At 43.2% G+C, this 19,664-nt stretch overlaps 1 protein-coding gene across 4 annotated transcripts in view; it reads left to right on the top strand.

The window, feature by feature from the left end:
• SNCAIP (synuclein alpha interacting protein) overlaps positions 1 to 19,664 on the top strand; it is a 166,038-nt gene that overhangs the window by 71,831 nt on the left and 74,543 nt on the right. For all 4 annotated transcript variants that reach the window (XM_066274184.1, XM_066274182.1, XM_066274186.1 and 1 more), the window contains exon 2: positions 18,577 to 18,679. In XM_066274184.1, coding sequence (XP_066130281.1) covers positions 18,623 to 18,679 — 57 coding nt within the window. In that variant the 5' untranslated portion in view covers positions 18,577 to 18,622. The remainder of the gene's footprint in view (positions 1 to 18,576; positions 18,680 to 19,664) is intronic.

Genomic DNA, 19,664 nt, shown 5'->3' on the forward strand with positions numbered 1-19,664 from the left:
AAGGCCTGTGTCTGAGGGTCCAGCTCAGTGTCAAGTGACTCAGCTCTATTGAAACTAGGAGTACCTCACAGGTTAGAGTGAAGGTTGCAGAAGGCCTGTGTCTGAGGGTCCAGCTCAGTGTCAAGTGACTCAGCTCTATTGAAACTAGGAGTACCTCACAGGATAGAGTGAAGGTTGCAGAAGGCCTGTGTGTGAGGGTCCAGCTCAGTGTCAAGTGACTCAGCTCTATTGAAACTAGGAGTACCTCACAGGTTAGAGTGAAGGTTGCAGAAGGCCTGTGTCTGAGGGTCCAGCTCAGTGTCAAGTGACTCAGCTCTATTGAAACTAGGAGTACCTCACAGGTTAGAGTGAAGGTTGCAGAAGGACTGACTGTGTCTGAGGGTCCAGCTCAGTGTCAAGTGACTCAGCTCTATTGAAACTAGGAGTACCTCACAGGTTAGAGTGAAGGTTGCAGAAGGCCTGTGTCTGAGGGTCCAGCTCAGTGTCAAGTGACTCAGCTCTATTGAAACTAGGAGTACCTCACAGGTTAGAGCAAAGGTTGCAGAAGGACTGACTGTGTCTGAGGGTCCAGCTCAGTGTCAAGTGACTCAGCTCTATTGAAACTAGGAGTACCTCACAGGTTAGAGTGAAGGTTGCAGAAGGACTGACTGTGTCTGAGGGTCCAGCTCAGTGTCAAGTGACTCAGCTCTATTGAAACTAGGAGTACCTCACAGGTTAGAGTGAAGGTTGCAGAAGGACTGACTGTGTCTGAGGGTCCAGCTCAGTGTCAAGTGACTCAGCTCTATTGAAACTAGGAGTACCTCACAGGTTAGAGTGAAGGTTGCAGAAGGCCTGTGTCTGAGGGTCCAGCTCAGTGTCAAGTGACTCAGCTCTATTGAAACTAAGAGTACCTCACAGGTTAGAGTGAAGGTTGCAGAAGGCATGTGTCTGAGGGTCCAGCTCAGTGTCAAGTGACTCAGCTCTACTGAAACTAGGAGTAACTCACAGGTTAGAGCGAAGGTTGCAGAAGGCCTGTGTCTGAGGGTCCAGCTCAGTGTCAAGTGACTCAGCTCTATTGAAACTAGGAGTACCTCACAGGTTAGAGTGAAGGTTGCAGAAGGCCTGTGTGTGAGGGTCCAGCTCAGTGTCAAGTGACTCAGCTCTATTGAAACTAGGAGTGCCTGACAGGTTAGAGTGAAGGATGCAGAAGAACTGACTGTGTCTGAGGGTCCAGCTCAGTGTCAAGTGACTCAGCTCTATTGAAACTAGGAGTACCTCACAGGTTAGAGTGAAGGTTGCAGAAGGCCTGTGTGTGAGGGTCCAGCTCAGTGTCAAGTGACTCAGCTCTATTGAAACTAGGAGTACCTCACAGGTTAGAGTGAAGGTTGCAGAAGGCCTGTGTCTGAGGGTCCAGCTCAGTGTCAAGTGACTCAGCTCTATTGAAACTAGGAGTACCTCACAGGATAGAGTGAAGGTTGCAGAAGGCATGTGTCTGAGGGTCCAGCTCAGTGTCAGGTGTCATCAATCAAAGCCCCCTCCCCCAAACCAGAGTGGCCTGGAGCTTGGTCCAAGTTTCCCAGCCCCGAGCACACTAACATAATCAGCAGCATTAGTACCTATATCTAAAAGGCAGTTACCATTTAATTGCTCGGGCCCCAGCCAGCCTGAAGTTCCTCGTCATTCACTTCTAATTTGGAGCCAGGGGTTTTCAGTCCTACACTGGCTGTTCAGAAATTAGCTGCCTTGGGGAGAATTAAAAACTTCAGGCAGTCATTGATTATAAGAGAAAAGATTTGGTGATTCCCTCCATGTGGTTGTATATGAAAATGTAAATATCAGTTTGCTCCTGGACAGGGAGCGGGTCAAACAATTTTAAGTAGCATCTTTCTGTGAATTATTCTTAGTGAATTATCCAGCTTGGTTAGACCAGCCTGTCAAGATGGCATGCCCTTCCCCATGTGTGCTATACTGATCTTCAGTAAAATAAATTAGTGCCTTTGTATCAATGCAGCCTCAGAATCAAGTTTCAAACCATCTCTTCTTAAAAGACATTTATTTATATTACATCCTCAGTTTAAAAGAGAAAGTGCCCTCCCCTCCGCCTGCAAAGTTTGTTTATCTTTGCGCTACTGTGAAAACCTAATGCCCCAGCAAAGGAAGCCTGCGTGCTCTATTTCTCCTCCTAAAACCCAACCAACTGGCGCATAAAGCAACAGCAGCCTCTAATCAGGAGGAACCCAGTGTATTTGAGAGTTTGAACCCACAGCTTTCATATTAGAACAGCACATGTGCGTTTGAGGAAACCTAGACTGTCTTAAGCCACGCGGAAAGCATTTACATCTGAACCACTTTACATGTGATTGCGAGTTAAAGTAAATTCTAAATAACTTCAGCAGTTTGCGATTTGGAAAACAGCCTGGGCCTTATACTATACATTCTCCCTTAGTTCTTTTTCTGTTAAATCTGATGCCAAAGTAAATGGAAGCTGTAGGGAACCTTTGAACTCCTCAGTTCTCAAATGACCTCAGTGAAATTGGATTGGCAGGAGCCTATGTTTAGTTTCCAAAGGAAGATTGGTTTTTTCTTTCCTCCTTGAAGTGGACACGAACAGTTACCTTCCTCGGTGGAGGAAGCAGCATGGCCTCCTGGGCCCTCCTGGTGCGGGGCCATGTTCTGAGAAATGGGCTTTCTGCCGCCTGCCGCCGGGAGCTCTTTGCAGCCCCTCTCGGGGATCTCAGGAGTGGCACCAGTGGTGGGACTCAGCCGGTTCGCACCGGTTCGGCAGAAACAATACCGAATTTTTTGAGTTCGGCGAACCAGTTGATAAAATGGCACTTGTAATCAGGGTTCTCTCTAAAGTGAGCACCTGAGGAGCCACCCAATGTGGAAATCACAAGTTTATATTCCTAACTCTTTTTTAACATTCACCTGCGCAACTGCATATTCTAAGCACCCACAGTAATGTTCATTCTGCCCACAGGTGAAAAAAATTTAGCTTTGTGTACCTCTTTTATTGTTCTTATTTAAGTATTAAATGCATGAACTGCTTGACCAGGCGGTGGCGCAGTGGATAGAGCGTCGGACTGGGACATGGAGGACCCCGAGGTTGCCAGCTTGAGCGCAGGCTCATCTGGTTTAAGCAAAGCTCACCGGCTTGGACCCAAGGTCGCTGGATCGAGCAAGGGGTTACTTGATCTGCTGAAGCCCTCCGGTCAAGGCACACATGAGAAAGCAATCAATGAACAACTAAGGTGTCGCAACAAAAAACTGATGATTGATGCTTCTCATCTCTCTCTGTTCCTGTCTGTCTGTCCCTATCTATGCCTCTCTCTGACTCTCTGTCTCTGTAAAAAAAAAAAAAAAAAAATGCATGAACTAATAAACTACCTTTCAGTATATTGTTTTTTATACTTAAAATGGTTATTGAGGCAGAGAACTGGTTGGTAAAGTATTTGAATCCCATCACTGAGTGGCACCCAACTTTCTTAGCACCCCTATTTCACAATTCAGTTAGCTTTGCTTGACCGTGTCCCTTTCTGATTCAGATGAGTTGAAGCCAGAGGTCTGGAGAGTTCCATGCCACCTCTTCCTGCTAGTTAGGACAAGTAGTTTAATTTCTCCCTGCTTCAGTTTCCTTTTCTGTGAACTGATGGTTACAAATAGTCCTACCCCCATGAGTCCCTCTCTTGCCTGAATGTTTTATTTTTGAATTCAAGACCAGACAGTTTATTACACTATATTATTCATTACTTATTAATTTTAATAAATAAATATTTAAATATATCTTTGAATAAATGGCCTGATATATGTGTGTATGTATCTGTACACATAATGTAATATATAACATGCATTATACATCTGTGTTCTTACGACTCAACCATGTGCCTCTCAAAGGCAGGGACAATGGCTTCCACTCCTGTCTGTCATCTTTAGAGTCCAGTGTCATGCTAAAGGTTCTTAGTAGATAGGTAATTAAGCCTTACAAAAGTACTTCTTCAGCCCTACTATGCCATAGTTAATGAAAGTATTATCCATCAATCAAGCCAGTATTCACAAAAATTAATTTTACTTTCCTTACATTTTAATCAGCACTATTTCGCTAGTGTAAAAATTATCCTGTAGAGGAAAAAATGACATATATTTTACACGTTTGCCCCAATGCAAAGGGACATACTATGTTTGCTGATCCTGTGAAAAACAAATGTTTATGTAAGCCTTTGTGGGGGAGGGCAGAGTGGAGAGTTTACAAAACATTTCTTTTACCCTTTTAGCCCTGAGAGGTCAATTGACTTGCCGTAAATTGTTACCATTTGGGCATATTTGAGAAATAGCATCACACAGACAATTTCTTAATTCATATCCTAATAGATCTCAAATGAGGGTAGGCTGTATGTTGCCTGCTGTTTAAGGTTATTCTTTGCTGCTCTCCTAATTCACACCAAGTAGACTGTGCCTCTGCTTAAATGCGGTCAGGAAGGGGGTGGGCTCATGACTATTGGAAACAGCCTTTTTCTGTTTCAAGTAAGGTATCTTGAACTGGTGTGTAAAAGGTTTAAAGATCTTTATGACATGCAGATGTGTAAAACACCCATCATGTGTGTGTGTTGTTATCATTGAAGGAGAAGGGAGATGACTGTTACCCCAAAACATACATGATTTGTGTATTATAAACCTGACGACACTCTTCGCAAAAGGATTTTATCATGGGCTCTGTATGTTGAGTGTACCAACTGTAAGTCATTGGAGGAAGATCAAAAATAGTCAACAGGAAATTCACAATCTGACAGCATGTGTGGAGAGGCCGTGACGAATTGGTGGTTTTGGGTCCGTCATACCTAGACTTGATTTCTGTCTCCATTACTCAGTAGCTGTGAGCAATTTACTTTTCCTCTTGGGTTTTCTTTTTCCTCGTCAGTGAAATGAGAATGATATTAAGGATTAAATGAGGTTAACTTTATGAAACATCAACATAGTGTCTGGCTCTTATTGGTGTTAAATAAATGGTAGCCAATCTGAGCATTATTATTGTCTTGTTACTGTTACTACTTTGTTGTTGTTGTTTTGTTAACAGGAAGTGTTATCACCCCAGGCTCATTCTCCCCCGGTGGAATTGTGGGGCCAGCTCTTTTACCTGCTAGTGCTGCCATAAACCTCTTACACATACCCTTATTTAATGGGTTGGTGGGTACCAAATACTGATCTTATCCTTTGTAGATAAAATATCAGCTAATTTTCTATTACTCTAATGTCCTTTTTTTTTTTTCAGCCTAGTGTTGGTCTAGTAAAACAATTCTCTTCCTCTAAAAGCCCTGATTTGTAGCATTTGTTCATTTCCATGGTGTAAATACTCCAAGCATACCTAATTTCAAGCTCCTAAAATGAAGCCACTGACCACAGAGTTGGAAAGAGATGCGCACAATTACTCAAGTCAGTGCAAGCGGGCTCCAGTCCACCACTGGGGCAGACTGAAGCGGATATTGTGACAGGATAGCGTGGGATGATTGACAGCAAAAGTTACAGGCAAATACAGTAGAGGGAAAGTAGTTTGTCCCTGAAATGGATCATTATGATATACTTGGCCAAAAAACTTCATACAAAAAGTGAATTAATATCAAATTACTAGAATAATGTGTTTCAGTGCCATTTTTCTGTTCTTGCTCTGTGCTCTCCAATCATGCTTAGGACAGAAATCTTTTCTTAGCCTCTTGTGCTCTTGGAGGGGAGAGTTTCCCTAATCACTTTCTTTATTCCTTCCTCCCTTCTTTATTTCCTTCTCAACTGCCTTCATGAGTATTTTCTATGATCTTTTTTTTTTAATACTCACAAGCACTTGAGATCCCCAGAACAGATAAGAGTATCCCTGCTTTCCAAAAATGGTGGAGAAACTAGAAAACTGCTATACTTCACGATCTCTGTCATGTTATTACAGCCATTGGTAATTCGTCACTTTTTCTTATTGGGAATCTTCATTGTTATTCAGGCATGCCCACTTCTTTCATTTCTTTTCTGTGAATGGAGAGGGTGACTTCAACCGCTGGCCACCTTTCCTTTGCTGTCACAAATTTAATTTTATTCTTTCTCTCATGGTTGTTGAAAACTATATGGCACTGTATCTAGGAAATTGGATTACAGTGTTATAAATACATTTCTAAGAACTTTTAATTAAGTGATGATACTTAGAACTTTCTCATCATAGTTAGGTCCCCAGAGATGATAAAGCAGATAGCTCTTGAGAAGGGTTTGTTTTCAGCAGCTCATCACTGGAGCAAGCAGAATTCTGTTACAGACCATCTCTGAACTGTTAGGGTGACACCAGGTGGTTTTGTCAACATATAGTGGATTAAAAGCAAAAAAAAACCAGAGTTCTTGCTAAAGACCTTGTACTGGTTATCCAGAAGCTTAAACTGAAGAGAAGACATTTGAAATAACCAATGTGCCGTTTACCATGAAGCCATCTGCAGACGTGCTTGAGATCATCCCTTTTACCATCCTCATCCTTGTGAGCTTGGTTGGAAACCTGTGTTTATTTTATTCTACCGGGAAATGCATCACTGGGCAGATATAGACATCCTTTTTCCTGATTTGCAGTCTTACATTTGTCTACCTCATTAGAAACTTGGTGGTGAATGTCAGGAAAGCTGTTTATTCTTCTGGTTTCATGTTGGATTCAGCTGGCTGCAAAGTCCTGCACTTCACGGCAGCCCTCACGACTTCACTGGCCATTTGGTTCACGGTACACTTTGCATTGCTCTACCACTGGAAGCTCTACCAAGCAATCCACCCCTTGAGTGAGGCTCAAAACCTGGACCACCAGAAGCATTCCTTGAAGGTGGTTGCTGCTCTTTGGGTGGCTGGTGTGGCTGCGTACATCCCAGTTTTCATCTATACTGGAAGATCAGAATCCCCGAATGCGGGGAATGCTACACACCCCTTGTCCACTAACAAGAGTTTACGTGGATTGCCTAATTGACTTTGGAAGCAAGCAGGTAGAGTTCTACTATGGGAAAATATTTTTAGTTCTTATTGATATTCTTCCTCTAGCCATCTTAGTCTTTGTCTGTGTCTGGATGTCCTTTCTCCTTTCAGAAAGAAGGAAGATGACATCTAGTGACATCTGGATGGGAGATGATGACTCAGAAATTGAAATTCTTAGAGGGGCCAAGTTCAGTATTTTATTAGGGTGGCTGATCGCTCTACTTTGGATTTCTCACTTTATCTTAGTCTGTTTCTTAAAAGACTTGGCAGCCCTTGTCTTTTTTCCAGCTGTTCTCACAGACCTCTCTCCAGGCTTCTCTGTTTTCAGTCCTTTCCTGCTTATGCTGGTGAATTACAAAATGAAGTTGCTGTCCTTCTGGGGTGCTACCAGGGGTCCCCAAACTTTTTACACAGGGGGCCCATTCACTGTCCCTCAGACCGTTGGAGGGCCGCCACATACAATGCTCCTCTCACTGATCACCAATGAAAGAGGTGCCCCTTCCGGAAGTGCGGCAGGGGGCTGGATAAATGGCCTCAGGGGGCCGCATGCGGCCCGCGGGCTCTAGTTTGGGGATGCCACCATAGCCTGCAAATGTTATTCCTTCTTCATGCACTTAATGGCAAAAAAAAGAAAAAAAACCTACTTGGTTTTAATCAATGGGAAACGAGCCCCATCACTGGAAGGTATGGCCAAAGCTTCCATGGCCCATATCAAAAGACCCTTTCTGAAAGGGGGACTAGAAGATTGACTCCGCCCCCAAAAAGAGACTTCTGAGGGAAACTGTGCAAGTAGAAAATATATGAACACTAAGTTGTTACAAGTTGAACACAAATAGTCATCACAGCATTTGTTGTTCAGGTCAGTGGCTTTCAACTGCTGGTCCGATACTAAGACTGTTCATGTAGAACTTACCAAGTAACTCAGCAATGATCATAGTCTGGATATGAACCCAACATAAACAATATATTAAGTACTTCTCTGTGCAAGGTATTGTGTTTAAAACAGTATATTGTTCAAACTGTGGGTAACACTTCTTAGATGACTCCCTGAAAGTAACCTTGTGATTTCATCTTACAATTTTCTTGAAATGCGTTGGCACGCTGGAGGTGCACTACTTAAGCATGCAGGGTTCAGTTTTGGCCCTTTTAATCATAGTACCTCATCCAAGATAGAAGCATATTTTGTTCATTTTCCTTTAAGTGTCTTCAGTAAATGGGGGCTAGATAAAAGCATTGGATTAAATAATCAGTGATACTCTGTGTGTATGCAGATGTGAAAATATTTGGTTACTACAGACATTAGCCCATTTGCTTCATCACCTAAATATCAAACTATATACTCTTCTTCAGAAAATAAAAAAAGGAACTTTTATTTTAAAGAGAGTTTATGTTCTCTTTTGGTTATTGAATTGGAACATTTTAATTGGAAAATTTGAAAAAATCTTTATACTAACCTGTTTTCTGGATTTTGAGTCAATAAAAATAAGCAAGCACATTATAATTAGAATTTTAAATACATGGGCAGGATTTTATTGTTCACAGTTAGCCAGTGTAGCCATTTGGACTGCTTTAGATTCAACGAGTCATTATTTTAAATATCTATGATGCATACATGTTGTATAAGCCTTGACTTTTAAACGAATTATTAGATTTTTCCATTTTCCTTCTTTATTAGTGGACATGAGATTTACTATACTGTAGTTCTGGTGAATGGATATCCCTACATTGAGATTCGTACTCTGAAAAGGCTGCGAGTAAAATTATAAATTGGGTCTCATTAACAGGAGAAACTTAGAACATCTTTGCTGCCATGATGTTCTATAGAAAAAGGAGATTTTAAAGTAACCCAGGCCCAAATCTTGTAGGGTTTTGTAGACCAATGTCCCTTGTATAACACTGAGAATTAAATGCACAAACACACTCTCACACACATAAGAACTGAGGTTTCTGGGTGGTCTTCATGGGAAATGCTTAGTCAAGTCCACTGAGGCAGTTTAATCAGAAGGGCACTAGGCATGGATCCTGTATAATGAAGTTAACATCTGTGGAGATGAGGGTGCAGGGAAGAGGTCACTGTCTTTTAATTAAGTACAGATGTAGCCAACCAGGGCTGGGACAAGTCATTGATCTTAGGAAGTAGTTCTCAACTATGGTTCTGGGACCAGCAGAATCAGCATCACCTGGGAACTTGTTAGACATGTAAATTCTCAGGCCCCAACCCAGACTTATTGAATCAGGAACTCTTGGAGTTGGACCCAGCAATCTGTTTTAAAAAGAGGATTCTCATGCACACTGCACTTTGAGAATCACTGGTCTAGTGTTGTTCAGTTTGGTCACAGACGAGAGGTGTGAGAACAAAACGAGGACAACTAACTCCTGCTGCGGTCTTTAATGCTGTCTGTGCATATTGCTATCACGTCTACTTTGCTCTAAAATGAGAATCAGGATTGTCATCTGTGTTCCATACATTCTCCATAATAATTGCCAAACAAATCCACTATAGAAATCAAGCAAAATCAGGAGTAAATCATGACCACTTCAGGTGTGCCAAAAATTGGGAACTTGGATTTGGATAGTTTCCTGTACATAACTGAGTAAGGGCTCCAGTTCCCAAATTATTCCATAGTTCTTTTCCAGAAGCCAGTATAAGACACAGTTGGCTTAAGTCCAGGCTCAACTTCCTGGTGCTAGAAATGTTTCTTTTTTCATCTCAGATATTTTCTTTTTATTTGGACCACATTAGGTCATAGTTTTGTCCTTGTGGAATTGATAAGTTTTCATCTTCCACAGAGAGTAAATCATATTCACATTGGATGAGTACCATTTCAGTTCTCTCCTTAAAATTATTTCTCTCTGTCTCCTCCCTTCCCTTCCCTTCTCTTCCCCTCTCCTCCCTTAACCTCCATATTTCGTTCACATTCCTGGTGGGATCTGGATGGCAGATGAAATATGATAAGGGAAGTTCAACAGAGATCATCATGGTAGCACTCTGGATAGAGGATGAAGTGGGTCAGGACTGTCCTGAGGTTCTGGTTTGGCTTCAGGCATGTTACCACTGCCATCTCAGACCACACAGAATCTTTGAGTTAGAAGGTCATCTCTTCCTTCTTCCCAACTCATGATTCTCATCTTTCTCCCCCACGGATCCCTCCAGACCTCTATATTAACAGTTGCCTGCTGGTGTGGTTGTGATCTCATAGAGTCACCCACTCCGTGTCGGCCCATTCCAGGTGGAATTAGTAGGAAATCTTTGCTGAGATTGGCATCCCTGAAATTTCCCCTAAGATCTACCCTTGAAGTCAAATTCTTCTTTCACCTGATAGCTTTGTAGATTCTTCGGGAAAGAGAAGAGTGCCCTTGTCTTCTAGTTAGATATTTCCTTAGCTGTGCTACTTCAGACAGAATTGTCCAAACATGGGATGTCTTAAGTTCCTTACTGTGTCTTGGTAATCCCAATTTACTGTGGCCTTCTTAAGAAGTGGCATCCAGAACTGAACACAATATATTTTTTCTTGTATATGTGTGTATTTTTTATACATAGATATGCTTTTTTTTTATTGTACATTCTCTTCAATTCTCTTGTGCAGCTACTGTGAGCATGGCGTTTTCTCCTTCTTTCCAAAATAATTTTAAATATTACTCTCACTTTAAATTGCACACACACAAATTTAAAAGTACCTCTACCTCTAGGCTTAAAAACTAAGGTGTTTCCAAACTCTGAATTTCTGGTATAAGTTGGTTCGTGCTCAGTGTTTAGATTTTAGAAATAATGAAATGACCTCCCAAATCATTAGCAAGAAGTTTAAACTACAAGCCAGGGCTGCGAACCACAAAAAGGGTGACCTTCGTAGGGATTTGTCAGAGCACTCCTGATCTCTAGAACGAGTTTCCTAGTACAGTGCTAGCTTACTTGCCTTTTTAATAAGGTGCAAGGAAAGATGGTCATAATCAGATTTTTTTTTAAGATGAAGTATTAAACAACTGGCTGTGGCATATAATGTTTCACAAACTAGTTCAGGGGTATCTATGGGCAAGGTATGGTAGGGACACCAAGACCTATACACTTTTCTTTCATGATGAAGATCATGTTTGCCATTTCTGTTTACATTCTGCTGTAGAGAGGAAAGAGCACTTTGTTTGGGGTTACAGTTCACTAAAAGCAATACAATTCAGGGCTCAGATTGTCTGTGGGATACTGCCCTACATGGTTCAAAGACATGCCAATGTTTCAGAGCTACCTGAGCGAGGAGAGTGAATCATAAGAGCTCTGGACTCATTATTGGGAAGTGGATTGTCTGAGCTGGTGTTGCCCCCAATTGGTAGTCCATGACCTTGGCCCAAACATTTCTGAGTTTTGCCATTTGTAAAATAGAATATGATTGCAAGTCACAATACACTCCCTCAGCCTCCCTTACAGAGTTGTAATATGACATATAAAGTCAGATTAACAAAACAGCAAATGTGATTTAAAAAGAAATAGAACAGTTGACACAGGTAAGGTGTTACTTTCCCATTGCAGGTTTGGCAAGCTGTGAAATAAGGGAGAAAAGCAGATTGAACATCAGGAGTCCTGGTGGTGTGACTAGGAAGCAATTACAGAGCCTCTCTCGCCTTGTCCTCTCAAAAGATAATATATATTTATCTCCTGCGCTGTTTGTGAAACATAAATAAGAAAGCATATGTAAAAGCACCCAGACCTAGATGTTGGTGCAAAGTTTTGCTTCATGAATGTTTCTGTGGATGTTCAAACAGGAGCTCGCACACCCCTTCCCCACGAGCTGGTGCAGGCTCAATATATTATCCTGAAGTCTCTTGTTTGATGGCAAACTCTCTCCAAACATGCCAGAAAATTTGATATTCCAAGAGGATGTGCTCTGTTTACACTCTGGTTTTAGAAATACTCCCCCAGCTACCCCTTTTTATCACCCCAGCTTGGCCCTCGCACTTCAAGATCCCCCCTTTTTTTGTGGAAAAAAGAGCAACGGGCGCTATATCAGTGTTATTCATCTTTCTGGAAATTCCATTTCAGAATTCTCACCTCCAGGCCTTAGCCCACGCTTTAACCGTTACCAGACTCAAGGGGTTCGCTGAAGGGATATTCTATTCGAGAACGAGATGTGGTTATCATTAGGTAGTTCTGTATACTTGCAGCCAGTAAAAGAGAGGTGATTCACATGGAAAGCTCTGTGTCCCCAAAGGGAGGCTTAGCCATTGCTTGTATATACTATTTGGTTAATTACATGTTGATTTCTTCTTGGCAGTGGGCTAAACTTATCAGGTTGGGTTCTGGTCAAGCTCATCAAGTTACAGCTGCTTCTGCAAAATACTGTGCTACATTTTAACATAGCAAGAATAGCATTTAGTAAGAACCGCCCAGACCTGGAGACCCTTGTCCTATCTAACATAACTACTACCTGCAACCCTTGCTTCTGCAGTTACAGCTCCCTCACCATAGGTGCCCGCCTCCAGCTTTCAGCTGAGACCTCCCCTCTACTGGGCAGATGTCTCTCATCTCCAAGGTCTAGGTTAGATGTCTCAGACTCCTGTGCATTTATTTGCCTGAGCCAGGGCTGTATCCTATTATAATGGTTTGTTTTCTTGTCTGTCTCTCTTGTAGTGTATGCTCTGTGCAGGCATGGAGAGTAGAATATGTCTCATCCAGCATGTGCATGCAGGAATATTCTATGAAGGAAGAAGGGAAAGAAATCTACGCAGTGTATGCTTTCTCCCTTTCTCTCCCCATGGGTACTTCTTGGCTGTCCTTTAGTTGTCTCCTTCCAGTTCAAGTTCCTTACCGCTATTATTTTTCTGCAGCAGGACTAGACATTTAGCGACTGCCATGCTTCTGGCCACTGTTGAATCAGAGAGTGGAAGAAACTGAATCCAACATTTGGAATGAGTTGCTTCCTTGCCAGCCAAACTACTGAGCCAGCTGGGGACAAACGTTTCACATATTCCACTTTTTTTCACCCAAGCATTCCAGTTCTCAGTTTGTGAATTTTTAAAGCTCTTGTTATATTAAAGAAAGTCAGTCCAGGATCTACGTGCAGGCTTTCAAACTGAAAATTTATCCCAATACAAATGTTTCTGTGTATGTGTGTGTGTGCACGTGTGTAGGGGTGTAGGGAGCTGCTGTGTTTTCCCAAGTATGGGTGAATTAAACAGGAAAGAGAGAAGTTGTGATACAGATCAGCTGAGGTTACCTCATCACCGAATGTACTCTGCTCATTTATTTTGACAGCCTTAACTTACTTTTAATTACCGAGCCTCATAGTTTACCGGTAAATGTAGCAACAGTGACTTTGGCAGAAAAGGAGAAATCTGGGTAACGTGAGCCTTCAGAATGAGTCCGCGCTGACTCCTTGTAAAATGGAGTGAGGCAATTCATTTTAAGAAGAATTTCAGTAGAGCAATTTATGTGATATGTGACTGCAGTCACAATTCAGTAAGCCTTTTTTTCCCTTTTTTTTTTATGAGCCAAGCACACCAGAATGTGTATGTTAAATGGGTGTAGTTTCTCAAAGAAATTTTGTTGGCCACTCCAAACTTTTTCCAGTTGATGTTGCCATTACCCACCAGATTTTTGGAAGTCTCCACTTGGAATTATTTTCAGAGTTAATTTTTAAGTCACAATAACAACAAAAAAAAAAAATTAAAATTTTCACCTGAAAATCAGACTACTGGAGGGGGAAGGTCTTTTTTAAATTGCTTGTCTGATTTTTATTATCCAGTTGGGCTTTTACTTCCTTTGAGCTTTTTCCCAAGTTGAATCTTCCCTGAAAGGAAGCTTTTGGGCTATCACGAAGGCCACTCGTGAGAAGGTGACATGGTGTTGATAGACCCATTAGGGCTATGAGCCCCTCCCACATACTTTTATAGGCACTGGAAGGACTCCTGTACTTGGCAGTTTATCAAAACTCAGTGAGAGAAGGAAAAACCCTGCAGACATTGTGTGTAGTCAACGCTGATTATTTTGTACTTTGCTTTCTCTAGCGGAGCATCAGCTTGGAGTCTGGGTAAAGTTTTTCCCAGTGGTTTGGGCACATCGAAAGAAGAGAGCAGTGTGTCACCCACAAGTTCTGCACAGCACGCGGGTCCCCCATCACCTAGCCTGGGGTCTGCGCCTCTGCATATTTTTATTCTTTCCCTCCCTATAAGTTTTTCTACCCAAATTGGTAGAGCTAAGCCATTGAAAAATATTTTCGTTACCTTTCTATGCTCTCACCTCCTGCCCATTCTCCGTCTTCACCTCTACCCCCAACATGGCCGTATCTGCCTAAGTGAGTAACAGATTAAAAATTGGCAGCATCAGGGACAAGAAATCAAAAGCCCAACTGAGAAAAATGGTATCGCTTCAATACAGAAGGTAGGCAGACCTTGTGAGAGGTGTGGTGGGTGGTAGGGGCGGCAATGCTAAAGGAAGCCCTTGGGATTTCAGTGACCCCGGAGAAGTGACTGCAGCTCGTAGGGCCGGGGCTAACAGGGTGGGGTGCAGTACAGATTCATAAATGACTGCGTCCTGAGTTCCCAAGCGGCCCAGGGCCAACTATGATGCATAGCAATAAAACCTCGTGTAAAGGACTTCACGCTGGACTTCCCTTTCCGCGGAGGCTGAAAAATAGTCTGCACTGAGGCGTAAACCCACTCTGGTTGGCCTGAGGAAGGCTGGTCCTCTTGCATCCAAGCTGCTGGTCTGGCCAGATGAAGGAAGGCCTAGGTCTTTTTGTGGCTTACACTTGGCACACCGCTTCCTGTCCCGTCTGTTCACAACGGGGAAGTGGCACCATGTCACCCCACAGTGCCTGTCACAGCAGGGCAAGAACCCTTCCTTCCTCTGATTGTAAAGGGAGGAAAACATACTCTTCGCCTCATCACATTTTAACGTGTTCCTGAAAGTTTTCTTTTCCTACTCCTAAGAGATAGAATGAAGGCCCTGTAAAAGCACAAATTGTAACATGCTGGTAGTTCATGTGTAAGAAATTTTATGTTGTTGTTGCTTGCGGTATGAGAATTTAAAACAACCTTAGACTACAAATTCAATCTTAGAGTACAAATGAAGTAAACAGTATTTGGCAGGAGGCACCACCACTACCAACAAAAAAACTGAGGGCGGAGCGGTACTTACTGTTTAATGCTGAATTTTTTTGAAGGGTCCACCACTCCAACAGCCCAAGGCCAGCCAGGGCCTGTCAGTGAGGACGGCAGGCGGGAGGGGCGGCAGGCTGGGGAGCAGGCCTCCTGGACAGGTAGGGCAGCTGCAGCTCAGCTGAAGCCAGCTCTTGTCATGGGGAATGCGGACCTGTGCTGCCACAGCTTCAGATATTTTTTAAGTGAAGCCAAAAACCCAGAATTTAATGTGAAATCACCCAAGGTCTGCGTGTTGGCAACTGATGTGATTATTTTTAAAACACTGCTAGGGCCAAACACATCACATCTGTGAGCCAGACTCGGCTCATGGGCCTCCGGTGTATGTCCTTTGTGGCTGCACCTTCCTTCAGAGCCCGTGTGTCCTCGGTCAGGAAAGACGACTCACTGGCTTCCACTGTGGGCTGGTGTGCGGGCTGGAGTGGCGCCAGGGGGCAGGATGAGGACGGCACCCACGGGTTCGCCTGGCTCAATGTCCTTATCAGGTGGGGTTGTTTGCAGCAGCTGCTCTAATCCAACCTCATCCCTTCCCATCGGACATCTAACTCCTGGGATGGGAGTCCTCAAGGGGCCAGGTGCTCAGTGCATGGGAAGATGAGGAAGGAGGAAGCAGTGAACATGAGATAACTGTGGACTCACCCTCAACTGAAAAGAAGCAGTTCACTTTGGGACTGTGGCTGGGATTGATGAACCACAGGGATTTTGGCACATGATAAATGAGGACATAATACTTTCAAAGTGGCAACTGGCAAGAGAGAAGCGTTCAAACCAAACATAAGGAACGGGGCCGTAGAATAAGGCCTCTTGAAGAAGATAGCTATGCATGAAGGTCCAGTAGGAACTAAAGGACAATCCTGGATGCCTAGGACCCCTTAGTCTGAGGCTGGACCATCCCACCCACTGAGATAAATATGAGCAGTGGCCAGGTCTGCCTGTGATGGGCTAGAACTTTTCTAACTCTTCTGTTCCGGACTGTAGGATAAAGAACCTCACTGTCATCCTCCAAGTCCAAATGTAAAGATTTTCTGGGGGTTTTTTTTTTTGGTATTTTTCTGAAGCTAGAAACGGGGAGAGACAGTCAGACTCCCGCATGCGCCCGACCGGGATCCACCCGGCACGCCCACCAGGGGCGATGCTCTGCCCACCAGGGGGTGATGCTCTGCCCCTCCGGGGAGTCGCTCTGCCCCGACCAGAGCCACTCTAGCACTTGGGGCAGAGGCCAAGGAGCCATCCCCAGCGCCCGGGCCATCCTTGCTCCAATGGAGCCTTGGCTGCGGGAGGGGAAGAGAGAGACAGAGAGGAAGGAGGGGGGGCGGGGGTGGAGAAGCAAATGGGCGCTTCTCCTGTGTGCCCTGGCCGGGAATCGAACCCGGGTCCCCCGCATGCCAGGCCAACGCTCTACCACTGAGCCAACCGGCCAGGGCCAAGATTTTCTGTTTTAATACCATGATTTATAGTATCTACTGGATATGTTTCATGGAAATGGCTACACAGACTCGAGTATACATTGTTCTTTATAGCATCAGAATACCTCAAATGGGCTCACTGATTATTTGTTAACGTGCTTGGCTAAGACGTGTTCATTTGCATTTTGCATTTAGTCTTGTATTTCCATATATGTAAAGGTCCACCCAGTACCCACTCTGATGAATGTTTCTCTGATTCCTCTCCCTGAGTTTCCGTGTTTCTGGTGATACTTTGCACCCGATTATATACCCAGTGTCATCCTTGTGTTCACCAAAGCCGTGGGAATAGCCTGCAATTTAACAATCCACTATGGAGAACAGACCTAATGAAAAGAAATAGGATAGGAAGAAAGTCTGTTTCAGCTGACAAGCTGGAATCCAAAGAGCCTGAATTGTCTCAGATTCCACCAGAATGGAAGAGATCATTATTCTGAGTAATTTGCAAGTATGAGTGTGTATGTTTTTCTCTGAAAAGCTTTATGAGGATCAGAGGAAGAGTGATATATTTCTTTTTGTAAAAAGTAATTTGCTTAAGAACCTATTTTTAGATTTCTATAAATCATAAAATTTCTGGCTACATATATTATAAATGAACATTTGTTTTTATTTTAAACCTTGCTGTGATTTCAGAAGAACTTTTAATATTCTGAATGAATCTCATTAAAGCATGATAGTAGGGTTCCTAATTCTTTTCTGGACTAATTCTATATCTGCTATAATTTAAAATATACTATATATAAATAGTACAAGCATGTGGAAAGGAAGGAAGAAGCACTGAAAATCAAATTAAGTAATGAGTTTAAGGTACGGGATGCAAGTGATTATTTTCCCTTTTATTGTAATTCTCCTACTTGTATAGCTGTTAAAAAATACCTTAAAATGAAAAGGCAATACCTTCAGAATAAGTGTTTCCTTTTAAAAACTAGGTATTTTTACATTCTTGATCTTATATTGAGAAGCTCATTTTCATGTGTCTAGATTTATTTTCACTTTCCCTTAATGTATTTCTTACTCTTCTGCAAGGGATCCCTTGCTTAGAGGAAAACACAAATTCCTCTTCATGTCCGAGTCCATAAGGCAGGTTTTATCATCAGAAAGACAACTTCCGGGAAATGGAATCTTTTTAGCTGAGAGTTGGCTCTGCGGAGGACAACTGCATAGGAAGGCACCTCCAGGAGGTCTATATTCATGTCCTTGACATCTGTAGGTGCCACTGCCACCGCCAGTGGTGATGATGATAAGTGATGAGAAAATGAGCCGGGAGGTGATGTATCTTCTTGACAGACTTACAGAACCGCCACGGGCAGCCCCGAGGCGATGCTGACAGAGGACGCGCTGGCGGCCACCTCGGTCACTCCTGCACAGTTGGGCTGAGCAGAGCCATGAGAAGCAGGGGCAATGTGACAGTAACTCTGTGGTGAAAATGTGTACTTCGATCCTCTTTAAAAAAAAAAAATTTTTTTTTTGAGTAATGAACTGGAGGTTGTGCTTCAAATTCTGAAATATTCTTTACTGTTGGTTAGTTGGACCTGCCTTGTCCTTCTGTTGTTATTACTGTGGAGGCCCAGCGTGCGTTGTTCCATGCAAGTGTCCGGGATATGTCGGTACAGACCTTTGAAGATAGCTTTCCTAAGATTTCAGGGCAGCCCGCCCCCGAAGGCCTGCTTCCACCCAGGCGCCCTATGGGCTGGGTATGGGCTGGCTCAGCCGTGATAGGGATCAGATCGCAGGGGCTGAGTCTGACCTGAGTCAGTGCTCAGGAAACGACAAGAGCGATCGCACAAATGAAGTGCAGCCAAGGACTGCAGGTGCTCCCTGGGGAGGCGTACCGGGGAGCATGCAGGGGCTGTGCTCCATGTGGCTGGAGAGCCAGGCTGGGGCGTAGGAGGAAGGGAAATGTGCTCAAAGGCAGCGCCAGTGCCAGTTACCTTTTTCATTTTGTTTAAATGTAGATACGATTTTTGTTTATAAAACCACTAACCTTTTTGCCTTTCTTTTCTGTCTTGTCCAGGAATTTATAAGTATTTAACCTTACTCAAAATGTGCAAAGAAGAATAATGGAAGCCCCTGAATACCTTGATTTGGATGAAATTGACTTCAGTGATGACATATCTGTAAGTATTACTACTTGGCAGTAATGCCCTTCGGAGACGCTGCCTTCACCTACATGAACTGCTTTCCCTATTATAATCGGTGTATCCCAACCTCACCAAACCACCTTAGAACTTGACAGCAGACATCCTGTGGAGCAGAAAAAAGTACTGTGTTGGGGTATCCTGGACCAAGAAGTAAATCCCATTTAATTGTGCATGAGCTCAAGTGGAAAAGGCATTTAACCTTACTGAGCTTCCCATTCCTAATCTTTTTCATTGTTGCCAAAATTATTCACTGAGTAAATTTATAAAGTGCCTGCAGATAGTAAGGATTTTCCTAGAGTTATTTATGCATCTCATTAATCCTGTTCATGCTAATTCCCTTTATATGGCTGGCTATAGCACCGCCAGCATTATCAAGAGTTCACAAGCAAATATACTCAAGGATGGACAGGTTAGTAACTGATGAACAGTATGGGGAGTCTTTCCAATCACTGTGGGTTTCAAAGCACAGCTTGGATGCTTGTTGGAAATATTGAGGAAGAGTCATGCATTCGTGCATTGTTAAGGACTGGACCAACCAACCTCTGAAGCCCTGCTTACTCCTGTAATGCTGTAGGCCAGAGGTCGGGACCCTTTTTGGCTGAGAGAGCCATGAACACCACATATTTTAAAATGTAATTCCATGAGAGCCATACAACAACCCTTGTACGTTATGCATTATCCACTAAAAATTTGGTATTGTCCTGGAAGACAACTGGGATTGGCTCCAGCCACCCACAACCATGAACATGAGCGGTAGGAACTGAATGGATTGTAATACATGAAAATGTTTTATATTTTTAACGTTATTATTTTTTTTATTAAAGATTTGTCTGCGAGCCAGACGCAGCCATCAAAAGAGCCACATCTGGCTCGCGAGCCATAGGTTCCCGATCCCTGTGGTAGGCTATTGAACTTCTCAGAACTTATGGCTGCTTGGTATGGGTCCTCTTCATGCACCCTG

The sequence above is a fragment of the Saccopteryx bilineata genome, chromosome 4 (genome assembly GCF_036850765.1).
Source record: "Saccopteryx bilineata isolate mSacBil1 chromosome 4, mSacBil1_pri_phased_curated, whole genome shotgun sequence".
NCBI classification, from domain to species: domain Eukaryota; kingdom Metazoa; phylum Chordata; class Mammalia; order Chiroptera; family Emballonuridae; genus Saccopteryx; species Saccopteryx bilineata.